The sequence below is a fragment of the Coptis chinensis genome, chromosome 7 (genome assembly GCF_015680905.1).
Source record: "Coptis chinensis isolate HL-2020 chromosome 7, ASM1568090v1, whole genome shotgun sequence".
Taxonomy (NCBI): domain Eukaryota; kingdom Viridiplantae; phylum Streptophyta; class Magnoliopsida; order Ranunculales; family Ranunculaceae; genus Coptis; species Coptis chinensis.
In genome coordinates, this window is record NC_141462.1 from 6,315,909 (window position 1) to 6,338,185 (window position 22,277).

At 40.4% G+C, this 22,277-nt stretch overlaps 3 protein-coding genes and 1 pseudogene across 3 annotated transcripts; 2 read left to right on the forward strand and 2 right to left on the reverse strand.

The window, feature by feature from the left end:
- Positions 1–6,176: 6,176 nt before the first annotated feature.
- On the reverse strand, positions 6,177–7,348 carry LOC147485579 (uncharacterized). Its single transcript, XM_086573553.1, has 2 exons — positions 7,163–7,348; positions 6,177–7,046 (listed from the first exon to the last, which is right to left on the reverse strand). Exons 1-2 carry the CDS (start codon positions 7,346–7,348, stop codon positions 6,177–6,179), a joined length of 1,056 nt encoding a protein of 351 aa, XP_086429679.1.
- A 3,633-nt stretch (positions 7,349–10,981) lies between these two features.
- On the forward strand, positions 10,982–12,514 carry LOC147485580 (pentatricopeptide repeat-containing protein At3g57430, chloroplastic-like). Its single transcript, XM_086570845.1, has one exon. It carries the CDS (start codon positions 11,112–11,114, stop codon positions 12,453–12,455), a length of 1,344 nt encoding a protein of 447 aa, XP_086426971.1. The 5' UTR covers positions 10,982–11,111; the 3' UTR covers positions 12,456–12,514.
- A 91-nt stretch (positions 12,515–12,605) lies between these two features.
- On the forward strand, positions 12,606–14,555 carry LOC147485581 (pentatricopeptide repeat-containing protein At1g11290, chloroplastic-like; annotated as a pseudogene).
- An 864-nt stretch (positions 14,556–15,419) lies between these two features.
- On the reverse strand, positions 15,420–22,232 carry LOC147485582 (uncharacterized). Its single transcript, XM_086573554.1, has 12 exons — positions 22,073–22,232; positions 21,899–21,967; positions 21,715–21,816; positions 20,372–21,334; positions 19,964–20,054; positions 19,800–19,876; positions 18,353–19,415; positions 17,840–18,138; positions 16,636–16,742; positions 16,260–16,410; positions 16,036–16,188; positions 15,420–15,864 (listed from the first exon to the last, which is right to left on the reverse strand). Exons 1-12 carry the CDS (start codon positions 22,109–22,111, stop codon positions 15,730–15,732), a joined length of 3,249 nt encoding a protein of 1,082 aa, XP_086429680.1. The 5' UTR covers positions 22,112–22,232; the 3' UTR covers positions 15,420–15,729.
- Positions 22,233–22,277: the final 45 nt, after the last annotated feature.

Consider the following 22,277-nt stretch of genomic DNA (forward strand, 5'->3'; position numbering starts at 1 on the left):
AATTGTGCTGAATATGGAGACTAGCACAAAGCCTGTGTATTTCTTCTGCATCAAATTGCTTTCCATTGTCTGATATTAGCTCAGCGGGGATACCAAATCGGCAAATTATATCCTTCCATAGGAACCGTCTGACGTCCGAAGCTTGTATGTGCACCAAAGGTTGTACTTCTGCCCACTTGGTAAAGTAATCTGTAGCTATGAGGAGAAAGCGAACATTCCCTGGAGCTCTAGGTAGGGGCCCAATGATGTCTAAACCCCATTTTGCAAATGGCCATGGTGAGAAAATCGGGTGTAGCTCAGTGGCTGGAAGAGTACCCAAATGATAGTGTTTCTGACAAGGAATACATGTCTGGGAAATGTTTTTCGCATCCAATTGCATATGAGGCCACCAATATCCTTGCGTCATTGCCTTATGAGCCAAACTTCGACCACCCGAATGATTTCCGCATATCCCTGCATGGATTTCTTGTAGCACGGCTGTTCCTTCCTGTGTTGTGAGACACCTCAGCATAGGAGACAATGAATTACCTTTCCTGTACAATTGCAGAGTTCCTGTGGATGAAGATACGAGTATAAACTTCCATGAGTCTCTTTTGACGTTATCTGCGATCTTGGGCTCTGCAGGGACTATGCCATTGCGTAGAAATGCAATGACCGGTGTGCGCCAATCGTCGATGTCTGCCACGATATTTGGGTAAGTGAAGTTGTCGGGATCTTCTGTAATTTTGTCGTCACCTTGATCGTTACTTTCAGGTATAGAGCAGGAGTCTGCATCATTTTCTTGAAGAGTCATGTTTCCATCTTTCTGGGAAGCGTCTTCACTGGGCTTGTCTTGTAGGGGAATATCATACTTCCTTTTTCTCGTATTGACAATATTAATGTCCGATGGTAGATGTTCCCTATCCATACTGAAAAAGCAACACGCGTTGATGTAGATGTCGTGAGTTGTTCTAAGGACAAGTCAATGCTTTCGGTCTTCTTTGGAAATCAACGTTAACTTGTCTTGGTCCATCAATGTCTCTTCTTTGCGGATAGATATGCTAAAGCGTGCATGTCGAACATCATTCGAGGCCTTTGTATAATCTGGATGGTTTCAAACCGGTGAGCAAGTCTGTGAATTAGGTCTAGGTATGCTGCCATTTTATCGTCTCGGGCTTCAAAAGAGCCTGAGAATTACCCTGCCACCAACCGTGAGTCGGTGAAAATTTGTAATTTTCGAACTCCTAAGTCCAAAGTCATGCGCGTTCGCGTACATACGGACTTCATATTCTCGCTACATTATTGGAGGCCTTGAACCCAAAACGCGGTCGGCTCAATGGTTGACTTATCGGCTTGATAAAAACACATCCTAATCCAGAGCCGGATTTGTTGTGTGAGCCATCCGTGTAAACAATCCATGAATCGGATGAAGGGTCAGTATGCTTTGGCAGGGCTTCCTCGCCCCCAACTATAGCCGTTTCACTATAGATCTTCTTGTCTTGGTTGACCGGGGGACAAAATCGTCGATAGGGAAATCTGCCATTAGGGATGCAAGTGCATGACCCTTTTCTGAAATGCGAGGTTCAAAATTGATGTTATAAGCACTTAAGTAGATGTCCCATTCCGCGAGTCTACTTGATTCCTGGGCACTTCGGAAAACTTTGCGTAGAGGATATTCCGTGTACACTTTGATCAGTCTTCCTTGGAAATATGGCTTGAGGCGTATGGCAGCATGAACCAAGGCTAGAGCAATTTTTTCAATTCTCGAATATCTGCTTTCCGCCCCCGTTAGTGTTTTACTAATGAAGAAGATTGGACGACCATCTTCTCCATCGATGAATAGGACTGCACTTACTGCCGTATCTGTAGCGGCCAAGTAAGCTCCAACGAGTTTGCCACAGAAATTTGGGCCGCCAAGATTGGTGGTGCGACAAGGTAGTTCTTAATTGATTGAAAGGCATTTTCACAATCATCATTCCACTTTCTTTGAAGTCTTTTAACGTCACGAAAGAAAGGATGACACCGGTCCGGTATTTAGAGATGAAACGATTTAGTCTTTGCTAAACGTGGTCGTTGAATCTCCTTTTTGGTTTTTGGAGAGGGCATGGATTGAATGGATCGGATCTGTTCTGGGTTAGCTTCGATGCCTCGACGAGTCATCAAATACCCTAGAAATTTTCCTGATATCAGTCCGAAAGCACATTTCAAAGGATTTAGCCGCATGTTGAATTAAAATCAATTACATCAAAAACTGATTGTAAGTCAGAGATGTGATCGCCACTGTGCTTGGATTTTACAACCATGTCATCAATGTAAGCTTCCATTGTCTTGCCCAACATATCTCCGAATATGGTGTTGATCATCCTTTGGTACGTAGCCCTGCGTTTTTAAACCGAAAGGCATAACTTGGTAACAAAAAATCCCTTGGTCAGTGATGAATGCAGTTGCTTCTTGGTCTTTAACAGCTAGCGGGATCTGGTGGTATCCCGAATACGCATCCATAAATGATAAGCGTGGGTAGCTAGACGTGGCATCTACCAATTCTGATATTCGTGGAAGAGGGTAGGGATGAATCGGGCAAGCTTTGTTAAGGTTCGTGAAATCAATGCACACTCTCATTTTACCATCTTTCTTGGCACTTTGCAACCCGTTAGACAACCACCGCGGATATGAAACCGGGTCGTATGAACCGAGTTGAGAGTAACCGATCAATTTCCTCTCGACTTTGAGTTTTCTATCACGGGGCCATGCGCCTGGAAGCTTCGCGAACCGGGCTTGATGGTAGGATCCATGTCAAGTGTGTGGCATGCAACTTCGGGCTGATCCACGGCATCCGCTTTCGGTGACCAAGCAAAGATCTTTTGTTTTTTCCGAGGAGTGCTACCATTTCTTTTTGTTCATTTTCGTCGGTTCTGCGAGAAATGAAAGTTGTTTGTCCGCCTAAATTCCCAATTTGAACTTCTAAGAAGGCGATCGATAGTCGGCGGTCCTTCATTTTGTGAACTAGCGGTATAAATATCGTGCGTGGCTAACTCGATTTAGACACGCTTGCGAATTCGCGAGAATTGTATTTCCCATATCGGTGACGATATTCATCCAAGACTTTCGTGGACAGTTTGTGGGAAGCCATCCGTCACCGCGCGCACCTTACAAATTTTGTCGAGATGGGAATTTTATGCTGGTGAAAGGTAGAGACTCTCTGCGCCCATCTTTGTGGAGCCGATCTCTTCCTAGGATTGCATTATCAGGGGGACTTGCAATTCATCGGGAGGAATTCAATGACAATAGACTTGTCCATGGCGTGGTGGTAGAGAGACTCTTCTTCCTTGGGAGTTGTTGTTCGCGGTTCCGTCAAACCCAATGATTGGAGTACTTTACGTAGTAATTAAATTTTTCCGACATTTGCATGTTCTTGTAGCAACCTGCAAAATGATGATTCGACAGAGCTTCCAAGATATCTATCATGATCGCGCCGAACTTCGCCATAATCCAACGAAAGCTGAAATGGCGACGACATCATAATGAGGATGATGGGCGCCAATTAGATCTCTATCACTAAAACATAGGGGACCAAGCTCGTGGTTTTACGAGCGAATTCCTTCAACAAAATCAATGTTATTGGCGTGATAAAATTCCCCGTAAGAAACCAAACTTTGCTCGTTGTTCACACTTTTGCCTTGTTAAGTGAAACATCATTGATTTTGGCATGACCGGCTAAGTATGACATTGTGGCGATCATTGCTACATTTTGTTTCACCGTTTTGAAAGCACAAACTCATCTAATTGTCCCTTGTCGACTAGCCTCGTATTTTTCCCTTGAGGGATCTGCACTCTCTGTTTCATGGCGAAATCATTGTGGAAGTGACACCAAAGATTTTTGTCACGTGTAGACTTAGTGTTTTCGGGCAAGGGTAGTGGTGGAAAAAAGTAAGTTCGCCCCTTGATCTTTTCATATATCACATTGTACTTGGCATTTAATGGAGTGAGCTTCATTTCCTCCGCGGCTGTGTTAACCTTGTTGTATTCTAACTTCTGTTGTGGTCCTTCCGATATGTTTTGCTTCTGTTTGCCTTTACCTTCGTTTGAGTCTTTACTCCGGAAGTCTTTGTCTCTTGAGGCTTTTGATCTAACATCTTCCTCCACGTTAATGAACTGCGTGTTCGTGCAAAACAAATCGGATTTTGATTGTGGGGGGTCCTGTACAAGGGAGTTGTAAATTCGATTTTTATCGAAATGGACTCCTTCCTTGAATGCATGAATGATCATTACGTCAGGGACATCGGTGACCTCTGCTTGCACTTGGCGGAAACGAATTACGAACTTTGCCAATGCTTCATCCTTTTGCTGCTTGGTGTTGAGCAAGATGTTGACATCCTTAGGACGTGTCCAATTATGCTTAAACCGATCTGTGAACTGGTTTGCTAATTCCCCGAAATGACGCGATAGATTGAGTGGCAAAATTTGGAAAGCCAACGTAGAGCTTCTCCTTTTACGTGAAGCGGAAAAAGTTTGCCGCGATGGGGGTCATCTTTGCGCCATAGAATTACCCTGCTTTTAAACTCCATAACATGATCGTTTGGGTCTCCTCCTGCTTCGTTGAACGTAGGAAGGTCTGGTTGTTTGAATCCTTTCTGATGCTCTGCATTTTGTATTTTTAGAGAAAATCTCCCGACGATATCTTCATTTACTGCAAGGTCTTTCCATCGTGCTTCAGTGACACCCACATTAGTCATTGTTTTCTTGATGATGTCTTTGATTTGTTGTTCCGTGAATGGTGCACCTGTGGCTTCTAGACTTACGACTTGAGGAGTAACTTCACTACGTTGCATCTCACGGTGTTGTCGCCCCCAGTTGTTGCTTGCTTCTATATTTGGCCGGTTCCTTGGGCTGCGAGACCTATGCCGATAAAACGGGCTAGGCTGTCGAACTGGGGACCCATTTCTTTGGTGTGGCCATATTCTGGGCTGACCGTCATTAACCTGTCTGTATCGGTTTGCTGCATTCAAGCCATGTCTAAGGTCATGTTGCAATTCGTCTCTGAGGTCCTGATCTTGGCGTTCAGCATTTCGTCTTATGGTGGATGTTGTCCACCTTTCTGATACGCTATGATCAACATTCAATGATCTTGTCATGTTATGACCACTTATACGCCTAGTGTTGTTGGTATTTCGAGATCTGGATCGTCTTCTTGAATGAGATGAATGTCTGTTTGACCTTGGGTGACGATGCTCAGGGACCGTTTCCAATGGACGGGATGTACCGTAATTAAATTGTAGTCGATTGGATACACTCGATTTTCACGGATCACGGGAGCTCTTGCGGTGTGGAAGATGCGAAGATCGGCGTCATCCCTTTGTACTTGCTTTCCTTTGTCCATTTATACGCAAGTAGTTGCTATGCTCCTTCTCTCTTACGAACCTCGACGCGGTACTTCCCAACGGCATGTCTTCATCTCCTATCTCCATGTTATCCGGATCTACTTCGTTTGCATTTGTAACATCTAGATCTTGAAGGTGAGTTACTGGAGCCTGAGATGTCGGACGTCTAGATCTGGGTTGTCGTGGCACTGGGAGTTGAAAAGGCTGATCTTGCAGATCTGTTGCAGCCGGTTGTTCTATCACCTCCTGATTGATTAGTATTTCCGGATTTTCGTCTTGTTGTTGTTGTGTTCTTGCATTCTTGTTCGCCTGAGACCTTGTAGTTTTTGCCATTAATGGTGCTTGGAAGAAGGAACGTGGAAGAGGGCCCGTCAATAAGGACCACGGACGGCGCCAATTATGTTTGGGTGAGAACTCACGCAAACACACTAATGATCTTGTTGGAGAGGTTGATATGGAGTGAGAGAGACTGTACCACCAATGGCTGCCTACGTATCCAAATTGTTCTCTGGAATCAAGTCTCAAAAATGCACGTAGTTCTTTGTTTGAAATGATTGTTGGGTATTTATAGGAATCTTATTGCTAAAAATACCCTTTCCTTATTGTGAGATATTTCCCTCTTTGTATGAAATCTTTCCTAAAGCTTCATATGGAAAAAATCCCTTGACATATCTCTGGACCTACTATATATAACTTGGGTGTCATATTAGTGGGCAGTGTCATTGCTTCAATAGAGGGCATGCCCGAATGCCACATTAGTAGACAAGCGGGGCTGCCGCAGTAGCGGGCTAGCAAGCCCGCCTCATTAGTGGCCGGCTCTTATAGTGGTACCCAATGATTGTCGTTCGTAGGGGTACAAGTACAGTGGTACATACAGACGTGATAAAATTCTCGTAAGAAACCAAACTTTGCTCGTTGTTCACACTTTTGCCTTGTTCGTGAAACATCATTGATTTTGGCATGACCAACTAGTATGACATTGTGGCTAGTCATTGCTACATTTTGTTTCACCGTTTTTGAAAGCACAAACTCATCTAATTGTCCCTTGTCGACTAGCCTCTCTATTTTTCCCTTGAGGGATCTGCACTCTCCTGTTTCATGGCCGAAATCATTGTGGAAGTGACACCAAAGATTTTTGTCACGTGTAGACTTAGTGTTTTCAGGCAAGGGTAGTGGTGGAAAAAGTAAGTTGCGTCCCTTTATCTTTTCATATATCACATTGTACTTGGCATTTAATGGAGTGAGCTTCATTTCCTCCGCCGCTGTGTTAACCTTGTTGTATTCGACTTCGTTGTGGTCCTTCCGATATGTTTTGCTTCGTTTTGCCTTTACCTTCGTTTGAGTCTTTACTCCGGAAGTCTTTGTCTCTTGAGGCTTTTGATCTAACATCTTCCTCCCACGCAATGAACTCGCTGTGTGTTCGTGCAAACAAATCGGATTTTGATTGTGGGGGTCCCGCATACAAAGGGAGTTGTAAATTCCATTTTTATCGAAATGGACTCCTTCCTTGAATGCATGAATGATCATTACGTCAGGGATATCGGTGACCTCTGCTTGCACTTGGCGGAAACGAATTACGAACTTTGCCAATGCTTCATCCTTTTGCTGCTTGGTGCTGAGCAAGATGTTGATATCCTTAGGACGTGTCCAATTATGCTTAAACCGATCTGTGAACTGGTTTGCTAATTCCTGAAATGACGCGATAGATTGAGCTGGCAAGCTGAAAGCCAACGTAGAGCTTCTCCTTTTAACGTAGACGGAAAAAGTTTGCACAGTAGGGGGTCATCTTTGCGCCATAGAATTACCCTGCTTTTAAACTCCATAACATGATCGTTTGGGTCTCCTCCTGCTTCATTGAACGTAGGAAGGTCTGGTTGTTTGAATCCTTTCTGATGCTTTGCATTTTGTATTTTTAAAGAAAATCTCCAGACGACATCTTCATTTACTGCAAGGTCTTTCCATCGTGCTTCAGTGACACCCACATTAGTCATTGTTTTCTTGATGATGTCTTTGATTTGTTGTTCCGTGAATGGTGCACCTGTGGCTTCTAGACTTACGACTTGAGGAGTAACTTCACTACGTTGCATCTCCGCGGTGTTGTCGCCCCCGTTGCTTGCTTCTATATTTGGTCGGGTTCCTTGGGTGCGAGACCCTGTCTTGCCGATAAAACGGGCTAGGCTTTGGCCGAGGACCCATTTCTTTGGTGTGGCCATATTCGGGTCGACCGTCGTTAACCTCGTGCAGATCGGTTTGCTGCATTCAAGCCATGTCTAAGGTCATGTTGCAATTCGTCTCTGAGGTCCTGATCTTGGCGTCCAGCATTTCGTCTTATGGTGGATGTTGTCCACCTTTCTGATACGTTATGATCAACATTCAATGATCTTGTCATGTTATGACCACTTATACGCCTAGTGTTGTTGGTATTTCGAGATCTGGATCGTCTTCTTGAATGGGATGAATGTCTACTTGACCTTGGGTGACGATGCTCATGGACAGTTTCCAATGGACGGGATGTACCGTAATTAAATTGTAGTCGGTTCGATACACTCCGATTTTCACCGGATCTGGGAGCTCTTGCTGGTGTGGAAGATGCAGCATCGGCGTCATCCCTTTGTACTTGCTTCCCTTTGTCCAGTTGCTTCTGCAAGTAGTTGCTATGCTCCTTCTCTCTTCTGAACCTCTGACGCAGTACTTCTAACGGCATGTCTTCATCTCCTATCTCCATGTTATCCGGATCTACTTCGTTTGCATTTGTAACGTCTAGATCTTGAAGGTGAGTTACTAGAGCCTGAGATGTCGGACGTCTAGATCTGGGTTGTCGTGGCACCGGGTTGAAAAGGCCGATTACTTGCGGATCTGTTTTTGCAGCCGGTTGTTCTATCACCTCCTGATTGATTAGTATTTCTGGATTTTCGTCTTCTTGTTATTGTTGTGTTCTTGCATTCTTGTTCGCCTGAGACCTTGTAGTTTTTGCCATTAATGGTGCTTGGAAGAAGGAACGTGGAAGAGGGCCCGTCAATAAGGACCACGGACGGCGCCAATTATGTTTGGGTGATGACTCACACAAACACACCAATGATCTTGTTGGAGAAGTTGATAGAGAGTGAAAGAGACTGTACCACCAATGGTTGCCTACGTATCCAAATTGTTCTCTGGAATCAAGTCTCAAAAAATGCACGTCCTTCTTTGTTTGAAATGATTGTTGGGTATTTATAGGAATCTTATTGCTAAAAATACCCTTTCCTTATTTGACGAGATATTTCCCTCTTTGTATGAAATCTTTCCTAAAGCTTCATATGGAAAAAATCCCTTGACATATCTCCGGACCTGCTATATATAACTTGGGTGTCATATTAGTGGGCAGTGTCATTGCTTCATAGAGGGCATGCCGAATGCCACATTAGTAGACAAAAACGGACCCGCCCTTGAGGGCAAAGCAAGCCCTCCATTAGTGGCCGGCTCTTATAGTGGTACCCAATGATGGTCGTTCGTAGGGGTACCAGTACAGTGGTACATACAGGTGAGTCAAACTAATTACTTGTGTAGAGACGACCCATTCTGTAATTGAACATGAAATGCGGTAAGTATAGAATATGTTTGGCTGGTTATTAGTTTAGTTAGGACCTAAGGCGCCTCGGTGGAGGAACTAAATGCCTTTGTATTATTGTTGGGAATCTAAGGCGCCTCGATGGAGGAACTACATGCCTTATTTATTATGCGTATGGTATGTTGTATCATTCGTTGGATATATGTTAAGGCGCCTCGGTGGAGGAACTAACTGCCTTATTTAAGGTGTATATATATGTATAAGTATATATTGTATTTTAGGGCTACTCACACCAAAGATTGTTTATAATGCTGACCCGATTTGCAGGTTTGCTTATCGGGTGTGTTCATTAAATGAACATAGTTGATAAGTCTTGACAAGTTTAGTGTTGAAGAAGGTTGGTTGCTGCTTGTGGTTTTGCGTTAGCTTCGCATTTCAGGATATGTTTTGTTTTCCCTTGAGGTAAAATAACTTTTCAGTTTAGACAATGTTTTTGTATTTTCACTAGGGTATGCCCGTGCCTACGGCCCGCGAGACCTCGACGCGCCTGCGACATTACCCCGACAACTCATCATCGCCGTCGCAAGGCGCATTAATCTTAGGCGTAAAATATTGAAGCACAAGACCAAATAAACAACTCAATTTATAAATACAGCCGCAAGGCCATCCCAATTACCCATTATCTATAAGCCCAAATCAATTGGAGGCGCTAACAGTTTATGGGCCAGCCCAACAATTTATAAGTCCAGTTGCAATTGTTGACTTTTGGTTGATTTTTGGATAGATCCCATAGTATTGATTACACTTAACAAAATTACACAAACTCTCCAAACACTTGGATCTGCCATGTCACAACTTAGAAAAGACAATGGCAACCATTAGATGGAGTCTCTGTGGGCTCCACACCATTGCTTTTTATTAGATAGATTTGTAATTTTAATTAAAGAGTTATTGAAAATAGATTTGTAACCTAATCTTATTTGTGAATTTTTGTAATGAAGAGAACTTTTGTTTAATTGAAATTTTTATTGGTTTTTAATTATCCGCGTATTTAAACTGATTATGGGTTTTTGGGAGTTGAGAATGCATCACACCTCGAAAATCGAAGAGTCGAGAACAAATATTGTTTTTTCGAATTCTGTCGAAATTCGGGGTGTGACACAGGTCGTCCAAAACATCAGTTACAGCAATTTATGGAAGGATATCAACTAGCGCAATCTCAGAGCTCAATCAAGGAAACATTAACTTTGTAACATCACATTAATGACGAATCATCAAGATAGCACACAAGGTGGATCTACACTTCATAACGATCCAAAGCAAATATGGAAAGTCAACTCACACGTCTATAAATAGAGAGAGATGAACTACGTAAGGCTTGATTTAAGTTTTGCCTAAGAAACTTGATACGTAGGCAACTTTTATCCCAAGAAGAGTGCAGCCATTCACAATTCTCTAGATCATCAGGTCGTTGTCTAGTAAACACAACATCTACAACCACTCTGCTGAAACGTATTGTCAGGTTCTAAGAAATGGAATTTCTTTTTTGGTGGACCTTGGTCTTCAAATGGAGGGGTAGGGACTTGAATGCAAAAAAGTAAGTGGTGGAATTGTATTTTGCTCTACGTAACAAACTACGTCTCTGGTTTTCAGTTCTTTAGGCGCTGAAGTTGTTTCTAATGTTACATATCCATGATTAATGGAGTTGATGCTACCATCAGGTATGAGCACTTCTGACCTGAAGTAGAAAAATTCCAGCTCAGAATGTACTAATAAAAATTATTAAACCAATAATTATATTTCAAAACAATACACATACCTTTCTGCTATATACTTCCCCTCTCTGTTTATCCAAGTTGCATAAACCCAAACTGCAATGCAAATTGTGTAAGTTTTTAAGTCAGAAGATGACATGCAATGCATGTGAATGACAGGACTATGTAATTGTATAGTACACGGAAGATGGTTAGAAACTATTATTATGGCAATAATTTTGAAATTGAAGCACCTAAAGTACCATGGCGCAGTGTCTTTGATGATAGCTGACTAAATAATAATTTATGAGAACTTATGTAGCACCAATTTACCAAGGCCAAGATACCTAAGAACAAATTGACTGCCATATAGCATCACCAATCCAAACACTATACTTTCTCTCAGGAGGTGCAACTACTTCAATCTTCATTTCTAACCCAACAACAAATGAAATGCTTTATTTCTATTCTCTTCTACGCAAAAAAATTCCAAAAAATTCCCAATCCTTATTTTTCTCCACAACAACATGTCTTCTTCCTCCTTACCTCTCACCCAACACTCACTCTCTCATTCTTCATCATTGCACTTCTCCTCATTCTCTCAAACAAGCAAAACAAGCTCATGCATTCGCCATTCTTCACGGTGTTTTCCACCACAGTCCTTCTGTCTCCGCTTCTCTTATACGAACTTACGCCAAACTTGGCTACTCCTTAACTTCTCGTTTGTTGTTTGATCAGAGTAGTTTTAAACATAAGTCAATTTTATGGAATGCTTTAATTAGAGCTTATTCTATTACTTGTAGTTATTATAATGCTTTTGAGATATATAATGCAATGTTTCATTATGGGGTTCGACCCGATGGTCATACGCTTCCGTTTGTACTTAAGGTTTGTGCCGATGTTAATGCGTTTGAAAAGGGGAAAGAGATTCATGGGTTGGTTTTTAAGTTGGGGTTTGATGGGGATGTTTTTGTGGGTAATACATTGATTTTTTTGTATGCTAAAAAGGGTTTTTGGGATGCGAAGAAAGTGTTTGATGAAATGGTTGAGCGCAATATTGTGTCTTGGAATTCTATCATTGTGGCGTTTTCTGATAATGGGTGTTTATCGGTTGCGCTTGAAATGTTCTTGAAGTTGAATTCGAGTTCTGGATTGAAACTTAATTCGGTTAATTTAGTTAGTATTTTGCCTGTGTGCGCAGAGCTTGGAGATGAGGAAAATGCAGTAGGAATCCATGGGTATGCTGTGAAAGCTGGTTTGGATAAGGAACTGACTGTTTGTACTGCATTGGTTGATGTATATGGTAAATGTGGGAAACTAGAAGCTTCTAAGATGGTTTTCGATGAGATGGTTGAGAGAAACGTGGTTTCTTGGAGTGCTATTATAGCTGGTTTTGCTCATAACGGTCATGCTAAATATGCTTTGAATATGTTTAGATGGATGGTGGCTGGAAGGGAGAAACCCAACTCAGTCACGGTTTCTTCTTTGCTGCCAGTTTTGGTTGAATTGGAACTTTTTGATTTGGGCAAGGAGATTCATGCATATGGTATTAGGAGGGATATGGTTTCTGATGTTTCTGTCACCAATTCACTGATTGATATGTATGCAAAATCAGGATGTATAGAAGAAGCATCGTTTGTATTTAATAAAATGGAGAAGGGGACTGTTGTCACGTGGAATACATTGATTAGAGCTTATTCTATTACTGGTAGTTATTATAATGCTTTTGAGATATATAATGCAATGTTTTATTATGGAGTTCGACCCGATGATCATTACGTTTCCGTTTGTACTTAAGGTTTGTGCTGATGTTAATGCGTTTGAAAAGGGAAAGAGATTCATGGGTTGGTTTTAAGTTGGGGTTTGATGGATATGTTTTGTGGGTAATACGTTGGTTTCTTTGTATGCTAAAAGGGTTTTGGGATCTTGAAGAAAGTGTTTGATGAAATGGTTGAGCGTGATATTGTGTCTTGGAATTCTATCATTGTGGCGTTTTCTGGTAATGGTTGTTTATCGGTTTAAGCTTCTCAATGTTCTTGATGTTGAATTCGAGTTCTGGATTGAAACTTAATTCATTTAGTTTAGTTAGTATTTTGCCTGTGTGCAGAGCTTGGAGATGAGGAAAATGCAGTAGGAATCCATGGGTATGTTGTGAAAGCTGGTTTGGATAAGGAACTGACTGTTTGTAATGCATTGGTTGATGTATATGGTAAATGTGGGAAACTAGAAGCTTCTAAGATGGTTTTCGATGAGATGATTGAGAGAAACGTGGTTTCTTGGAGTGCTATTATAGCTGGTTTTGCTCATAACGGTCATGCTAAATATGCTTTGAATATGTTTAGATGGATGGTGGCTGGAAGGAGAAACCCAACTCAGTCCGCGGTTTCTTCTTTGCTGCCAGTTTTGGTTGAATTGGAACTTTTGATTTGGGCAAGGAGATTCATGCATATGGTATTAGGAGGGATATGGTTTCTGATGTTTCTGTCACCAATTCACTGATTGATATGTATGCAAAATCAGGATGTATAGAAGAAGCATCGTTTGTATTTAATAAAATGGAGAAGAGGACCGTTGTCACGTGGAATCACGATGATAGCTAACTTTGCCCAAAACAGACTTGAAGCTGAAGCAATAAGGCTTGTCTCCAGGATGAAGGTTCATGGTGAATGTCCTGACTCTGTTACACTAACCAAAGTGCTTCCTGCCTGTGCACGTATTGGCTCTATCCGTCAAGGGAAAGAAATTCATGGCCTGTCTATCCGGCTCAGGGGTTGCATTCAACTTGTTTGTATCTAACGCTTTGACGGACATGTATGCTAAGTGTGGGTACCTAACTCTTGCAAAATGTTTTTGACATGTCCCTTAGAGATGAAGTATCATACAATACACTTATTGTTGGTTAATCAGAGTGAACGCTGTTCAGAGTCTGTACATTTATTCTCAGAAATGAGGCTAATTGGTTTGAAGCATGATACTGTTTCATTTCTGGGGGCTCTATCAGCTTGTGCAAATTTGAATGCAATAAAACAAGGGAAAGAAATTCATGGTTTGTTGGTGAGAAAGCTATTACACTCTCATCTGTTTGTCGCTAATTCACTTTTAAATTTATATATGAAATGTGGAAAGCTAGTTTTTGCTAGACAAGTTTTTGATCAGATCTCTAACAAGGACGTGGCCTCATGGAATACCATGATCTTGGGTTACAGAATGCAAGGAGAAGTTGATGTTGCGATCAATCTATTTGAAGCGATGAGAAATCTTGGGTTACATTGCAATTCTGTCAGTTTGTAGTCATGGTGGGCTGGTTGAAAAAGGGGTAAAATACTTTGAGGAGATGCTTTCTCAAGATCTTAAACCAACATCTGTGCACTACTGGCGTGCATGGTTGATCTGCTTGGGCCGTGAGCTGGCTTTCTGGAGAAGGCTGCAGAACTTATCAGAGGCTTACCCATTGAACCAGATGCCAATATCTGGGGTGCACTGCTGGGAGCATGCGAGTTTATGGCAATTTAGAATTGGGAAGGTGGGCAGCTGAGCATCTATTTGAACTGAAACCGAGCATTCTGGCTATTACCTCCTCCTTGCAAATATGTATGCAGAATCTGGGGAGTGGGATGAATCAGATAAGATAAGGAAAATGATGAAATCAAAGAGAACGGAAAAAGAACCCTGGCTGCAGCTGGGTAGAAGTCCATAACCGTGTTCATGCTTTTGCTGTTGGCGAGAGTTTACAGGATCAGGAAATGGGGTTGTGGAGTGCTGCTTAAAAAATGCTTTTACTCCATGGAAATATTTGAAGCCGACTTTGCATTAAATGTGACCTTCCAGTGCATTTCACTGCAAGATGTTGCTATCTGCCTATCTACGCCTGGCAAAAGACAACAGCATATTCAGTAGCTTGCCAGTAGGTGTGTTCCATGGACCATGTGAAGCAGATGAGTGCAAGCTCTTAGGCTCTTGAATCGTGTTGTTATTACATTTACTTGGAGAGAAGTGAACCTCTAAACAGATTGCGTAGACAACATGGTGTTAGCCTAGGTCCAAATACAAGCCTCCGCACCCACACCACTCATGTTAGATTAAATATTATTGAATCCGTGATGTATAATGCTCAAGCGAAGCACCAAGCAGGGTGTAGTGTTGTTGCCCAAATTCAAGTCAAGTGGCAACCTAGTTGGAATGTTGCCCAAATTCAAGTCAAGTGGCAACCTAGTTGGAATGTTGGATCATGGTGGAGGGTCTCTCCCACATTTTAATTTTCTTTGCAAATAATACTATAATTAATAGTAATAGAGTTAATACTTGAACAAAGCAATAACGTATGTCACAGGAGGGGCTAGTATCAATCCTGATTGTAGTACATAAAGAGAGGAACAAAACCATGGTAAATGAAAGGATTCTCATGCAATTAGCGACCACCATTTGAATTTCAGTTCCTATTAGGTAACTCTTGAAATTAGTGAATTACCTTTAGTTTTTTATCAGTCCTTGCATTTCTTCAAGCATGTGAAGCTTGATTCTGAAGTTATTTTATGAGGGTCAATTAATCAATATGAAAAATTAACAGGTGCATGTGAACAGACGCACAGACCGACGCTTGTAGGGTATGAAAAATATCCTCTACCACTAAATCATTCAGATGAATGTTTAGAAGTTCCTGGGGAAAAAAACGAGCAACGAAGCTTAAATGCCAGTAAAAAGGAGGCAAAGGGATCTCTAGTCTCAAGAAAACACAGAATCTACTTTGACTGAACTCCCACATTTATTGAAAAGCGCAAATTATACAGTATATTTGAACCAATACATTATTTGTTACACTGTTCGCACATTAATTTTACATTTCTGTCAACTTCAAGGCCTACCGATCCTTCTGCACCAGTATAAATATCCAGAATGTGTACATTCCATCTTACAATGTACATTACATGGGACAGCTTGTCAGAGCTTCACGCCTGAAATTCATTTGAGATGCACTCAATAAACACCAAAACGAGTGCCTTAGTGTACATCCTTGAAAATTGGAATTCGAATCTGTTGAAGGCCATCATATCAAATACCTCATGTTCCGACCTTATATCTCTGGACTTAATTCCATAGTAGTAGCGAGTTTTGAAATCTTCTTTTTGGCTATAGGAAAGGAGGGGCCATTTTTGTCCAGAGGAATTAATTTACCCAAAAGTAAGCTTTCTATGATCCAGTTTGCTGGCTGCAACAAAAGATTCACTTGTAATGAGAAAAATAAAAACTAATATTGATTATTGAGGATAACTAATGTAGTTATTTTCTCCTCAGGGGAACCCCACCTGAGATGGGGTGAAAATACTTGTAAGTTGTAAGTTGTAAGTTGTAACATTATATAGCATTATGCAGTACTAACCATCATAGGTAGCTTTTGCTCCAAAGCATAGTGCCTTAAGTGACGACATGCACCATTCTCATCCTCAATTACTATAGCTCCGAGAGAGACCCTTCCATTGTTGAGATTGTGGACCAACCACTGGAGAGTCTTGAATACCTGACCACCTCCATGCTGCACAACCAATGGAAGTATCAGATAAAACACGAAAAGGAGAGGCAGAGATTCAACTAGTACGTGCTAACCTTGATAATTTTTTCCATATTGGTGCAAAAGCTGTGCTTCCCATGGAGCATGATCCCGACTTTATCGAAGATGTAGGTAAGATTAGTACTGTGGACTGGCTGCCCAATTCTCTGATGCTTCTTGCTGTTATTATTGGGCAGAATCATGTATCTGGTAAGAACATAAAAGAAAAGTTATATCACCATGTGTTAAAATGCGGGTATAATGCATGAAAAAGAACGAATAGAACATTTTCAGAATTATTTGTATATCTTTTAAAAGTGCCGAAGTCAGGTGCATGCCTTGAGGTGAATATATGTATATCATTTGAATAATAGTTGATCATTACAGGAGCATGAGTCATCGCTAATGTTATAAAACATACTAAAACCTTACGTCTCAGGTGGTACTAGAGAATTGGCAACAATTGAATCCATAAGCCAATTCTCTTTCAGCACGAAAGCATTTACAGCACAGCCATACAAGAATTTGGATGTTTGTAACTGCATAAAGATATAACAACCAGTAAGTCAATAACAAGTTGCTGTCATGTCAACACAAACTATATAATGCAAAAATCAGTCTGACATAAATGGAACACATTACACAGGGCTGAGCAAAACTGGGGCACCATGTTAAGTAACCACGCTAAACTTAAAGTATATAAAAACTTCTATAGGTAAATCTACAAAATGACTCTTAAGAAAGAGAAAACTTAGCTATAATTATGTACATTTGTATTCATGTGATATTTTTAAGCTACCACTTGTATAGATTCTAGAACAAGAAGCTAACATTGAAACTTGGAACATTTAGTGTCTGGTAGGCTGTGTACTAAAAATAGTTAATTAGTAGATTTAAGCCAATCATGTGGTTAATGGACTAGACATGAGCTTAAATAATGGCATACAGGTCAGAGAAGTAGAGTATAGTTGATTAGAAGGAAACAAAAAAAATCGTGAATGGGTCTATAGCTTCATTATTAGAGCCCAGAAATACTTTACACTAACAACGTAATTGCATCTTGTCAGGTAAAGAATCCTCAACAGTTCAACCCATAATAGTCATTGAGATACCAAAGATCGCACATTTCAGGTGACAAATAAGCAAGTGCATAAATATACTTGTAGGTTCACAGTATGATTAGAATTCAAATCAACTGCTCACATAAAGATGAGTCAGAGCCTCAGAGGCTATTTCCGATGAAGATGGGCTTCTTACCATGTACACCATGCATAAACACACACAAGTACACAACAGTACATTTCTGAAATAACTCCATAACTTATTTTTTTATTTCCTTGCATTATGTAAAAAAGTTTATACAAGTAAGTTTTAAACACAAAGTCAATGGATTTAGAAGACTATTGTTATATTGTAGCATATTCCTGTTCCAGTTTTTTCAGCGATAATGCTAATTCATCATAAAGATCTTATTTTCCATGACTTCTGTGCATTTGTGCATTTGTTAATTATTTTCGTCACTAATTATTTGCTTAAGTAGCACAATTGGGCCAGTTTAGTTGCCGAATAGCAGCTGACACCTGCAATATCATTTTAATTCTCAAAGTCATAGATTTGAAGCATGTACTACACCAACCTTCTTCGTAGATAACATAACAGGAAGCTGCTGGTATTTCCACTTGAATCTTCGGTTTTGTCCTGATGTTGGAGGTTGAGGGACATCAGGAACAATAAAACCTCCATGTTTCCGTATCATCATTTCAAGTTCACGTTCTTTCTTACTCGAAAATCCTGTCAATAAAAACTCTAAGCCTTGTAACATCATTCTCTTCCTGTCCTTAAGATGATAACTTGTCAAACAGGCGTTCTCTTCTTTTCTCGAGACTGGTAGGTGGTTGGACCTTTTCAATCTTTTACCACTTCTGGTACTTGATCCTACATTGATGGGAACATTCAAAATACAATCAGGGAAAGCATTCCAAGCACATAAAAAAACGAAAAAAAAATTAAAAGTTCAGTGAAGATTCCAGATCGAAAGGAAGTTTCACAAAGACAAACTTGAGCCTATCTATGGATATATTAGACGAGCCTTACGTGTTCGGTATCCAGAATGTGGTTTATGACCACTCTGCTGAAACATATCGTCAGCTTCCAAGAAATGGACTTTCTTTTTGGTGGACCTTGGTCTTCAAATGGAGGGGTAGGGCGACTTGAATGCAAAAAGTAAGTGGTGGAATTGTATTTTGCTCTGCATAACAAACTTCGTCTCTGGTTTTCAGTTCTTTAGGCGCTGAAGCTGTTTCTAATGTTACATATCCAGTGTCATTGCTTGAAACAATTTTAGAAGCTCGAAGACGACGGAGCATCCTGTGATTTAGAACAAGAGGTGAGGATCTTTCCTCTGGGTGGTGAACATCCAATTCAGCTTCACGATCAGCAGTCTCATCATGGCCTTCCATCTGATTTGCTAATTTGGTGATTGGCATCCCTTGGAGATGATCTTCATGACCTTCCTCATTATCTTTGCAGGAAGCAATTCTAGGTGTAGTTTTCTCAGAACTGGTATAATCTTTTCTGCTTGAAGTCTTGAAACAATCAATATTTTCTTCAAAAGCAAGAAACTCAGAATTGCCAGATTTAAGAAGAGATAGGATTCGGTAATCACTCCTCGTATCTGAATCAGTATTCCAAGGCATGATCATGCTATACTTTTTAAGTGAGGCCAGCTTCCTCTGAGTTGTAGATACAGAATCTTCATTATTGGTTTTACAAACATGTCCTTCCCCATTACCAAATTCATCATGAGGCCCTGTGGTCCTTAATTGCACGTCCTCCAACCCATTTTCTAGTGTAGGATTCAAACATTTATTAGTTTCTTCTTCTGTTCTTTTCTTATTGATACCGACATTGACATTTGCATCTTCTGAAGAAATACTACATGGGACAACTGAACAAAGAGGGTCAGCCATGGACAAATTGTATGAAGACATAAGCTCTTGAGAAAATTCTATCTTGGTATTTGTGCTGCATAAACCTTTGTAAGCGACACTTGACTGTGAAGCTGTTATTGGCCCAACTTCCTGTTTCTTCACCAACGAGTTTTCATCAGGGAAAATGTCTACAGATTCTGAAATAAAGCTGGTTTCCCTTGCGGCAAATTTGGTTGTTCTTCCAACAGTATTCTGATCCTTCGGTTCAGAAACTTTGGCATTCTTAATAAAAACAAAAAACAGGGAAAAACAAGAACAAAGTTATAGTAGGAAACTTGAATACAATATCAAATTGTGTGGATAAACATATCTGGTGAAAATGTGTGGATATCTAATCAGATGAGCCCAAGGGAGCACGCAATACTGCAATAGGCGTCCCCCTTACCAAAACAATAGATTGGAAATTTAGAATAGTAAGGAAACCATTTCCAAAAGTGTAGGCTGGACTTCTGACATAGCGTCAGTACTCACTAAACCAATAGATTGTCTACCACGAAATCTAAAGCTATTTTCCCTTCCAAGAATAAATTTAATTTAGTGCTGCAAAATGAGTTTTCACGGCAAGACACAGAAGATGGAATGGAATTAAATAATGCATCAACAAACCTTTAATGTCCAACCACCCAACCAGCGACTTCTAAATTTTTCCGGAGCTACATGAACTACTTCATCTTTTGCTCCTACTGTACAAAAGAAAGGAAGAATTGTTTGCATATTATCTCTTGGGAAGATAGAAACAGCTCAAGTTCAAACTGAAAGTATGGCCTCACCATTACTTCCGGGTTTTAAAATCTGCGAAGAAGAAAGTATACTTTCTTGAGTATGTAATAAATATGCATTAGCTATACCATCGTTCATTCCCTGCAATTCAAATTCAAACTAATACCAGTTATCTCCTCTCTAAAGGATAAAGTACCATAACATTTTTTCTACTTACATCGTTTATACATAAAGTCATATTCATCATCTTTAATTAATAAAAGGCATGAACCCTGTCTCCATTCAAAAGAGACTTAAATACCTAGGTTTCAGCTTTTCAGTTAATGTTCTGCAGGTATAAACACATCCGCCTTCTAAAACTCCTTAGCAAAGTAATAACTTAAGTCTTATACTTAAATATATTTATGTATCATTTCTATGTGTCAAAGCAAGAAGAAATAATCAAATACATTCTTTACCTGTTTTTTTGCTATCTTTATGTTTGTCTGAACGTACTGGCTTGAATGGTATTCTAAGTGCCTGTCTGCACTAAATGTGTCTAAAACCAAAGTTGGATCACCAGAAAGTTTCTCTTGCAACACACCAAGAAGAGATTCTGATGGTGAGTGCTTTGATAATGTATTTAGTGCCAAAGTATCTTCAGATTTCCTTTGATTACAAATACCACCAAAATGAACTTCTTGAGATTTCAGTCTCTTGTTCTGAACTTCAACATCACGTCCATAATCATTTGCTGAGATCGGTGTATCTAAAACACGAGAAAATGAAGCAGACAAGCTACACCTATTAGGCATTAGAACCGGACTGGAAGAACAAAGATTATCAGAAGTAGTGTCAACTAGTTTGACGGATAATCCCACGTCCTCACATGCATCTGCCATAGTGTCTTCATCCAGGTCTTGCAGCAGAACAGTCTCATCAACCACATCAGTTACACAATCTGATATATTTGCCAACCTTTGTTGACACAACTGAATCCGTGCTTGCTTTACACGTAGTGCAACTTCAAGTACAGATGAAACAGGAAAAACTTCGGAAGCAGAGGCGCTATTTACTAATTCAGATATGGACAGTGCTTCTGATGCTGCAATAGAGAGCTCAACTGCATTTGCAATATCAGTGTTCATAAGGCTTCTGCGATCAACTTTTTCTTGGTGTTTCCTTCGACTACTTTTCCCATTTTTGAAAATAGATGGAGAGCTGGACTTACTTGACTTGGATTTTATCAATGTATTTGACATGTCATTCTTAACCTCTGTTTTGTGAGGGAACCCCCCTTCATGAGGAGAAGTTGATATCTGTGGTTGCATGGACAGCATATCATTTGATTTAGAGCCCTCTGTTTGAAGTCCATTGTAAGATTGACTTGTGGTGTACTGTGATGTACCATTCGAGGAAAGATGCAGATGAAAATGCAGCAACTGTTGAACACACCAGACACCAATTAATTGGTAGGAATGAAGATTACTTAATACCAAGAACAACATAAAATTACACGGTGATCTAAAACCTATGTATGAGCATGGACTCAATGGTTACCAGTTATCAGCATACAGGGAAGAAAACTAATAAGATTGAGAGAATGAGGGTACTCTATTGTTATAAGGTCTCCGGTATATCAATCTTTTTACAGTCGCCTTTTAGATCTCCGGTGAAGAGAGCGAAATGAGGATTCAAAAGACACTACATGTTTTCTACTACTTTTTTCCCCTGACTAGTTAAAAATAATAATAATTAGACCTTAAAAACAATTGTATGTCTAAAAGGTAATATTTCCAAACAAGAGTGAAAAAAGACATACATTTCCAGAAGGAGTCGATCCAACAGGTGTATTATCAGTTCCAGATAAGAATAAATGACAAGTATTGTACCCAGCATCTTCCCTTCCAATATTCTCTTGGGCCTAATCAGTTTGCTCAGAGAAAATCAGTAAAATAAACGAAGTTATTATGAGGTTTAGGAATAAGGCGTAAACATAAACACACCTTACAAGTCTGATCATCAACAAGAGTTTGTTCACGTGGCTGGAGCCAAGCTGGTAGCCAAGCTATATCCTGTGTACCAAATGCCCCAAGTAGTCAATTTATTACAGAAATGTTCCAATAGAGATATAAAGACATACTTATTTCAGAACAAATAAGAGAAGGGTTAAAATGTACCTCTGAGAAGTGAGGTGGACGAAAGCCTGAGCTTGTCATGGAAAATCGGCGGGAAGACTAACTACCACTTTGGCGCGAAAAGGGCTTTGGCATTTTGGGCGCTGTTTTTATATTTCACCGGTCAAATGTTTCCAAATTTACTGAAATTACCCCCCTCTTTAGGGAGTGTTTTGGATTTGAGATTTTGACCTAAGCCCAAGCCCAA

Bases quoted from the DNA above. Each gene is read 5' to 3' on its own strand.
- LOC147485579 (XM_086573553.1), bottom strand. From the start codon at position 7,348: ATGACTAATGTGGGTGTCACTGAAGCACGATGGAAAGACCTTGCAGTA. The intron at 7,047-7,162 runs GTAATTCTATGG...GCGTCATTTCAG, and splicing joins TTATGGAGTTTAAAAGCAGG to GAATTAGCAAACCAGTTCAC.
- LOC147485580 (XM_086570845.1), top strand. From the start codon at position 11,112: ATGCTTTATTTCTATTCTCTTCTACGCAAAAAAATTCCAAAAAATTCC.
- LOC147485582 (XM_086573554.1), bottom strand. From the start codon at position 22,111: ATGACAAGCTCAGGCTTTCGTCCACCTCACTTCTCAGAG. The intron at 20,055-20,371 runs GTAAAGAATGTA...TTTGAATTGCAG, and splicing joins TAAAGATAGCAAAAAAACAG to GGAATGAACGATGGTATAGC. The intron at 18,139-18,352 runs GCTGACGATATG...CCATCAATGTAG, and splicing joins AGAAAGTCCATTTCTTGGAA to GATCAAGTACCAGAAGTGGT.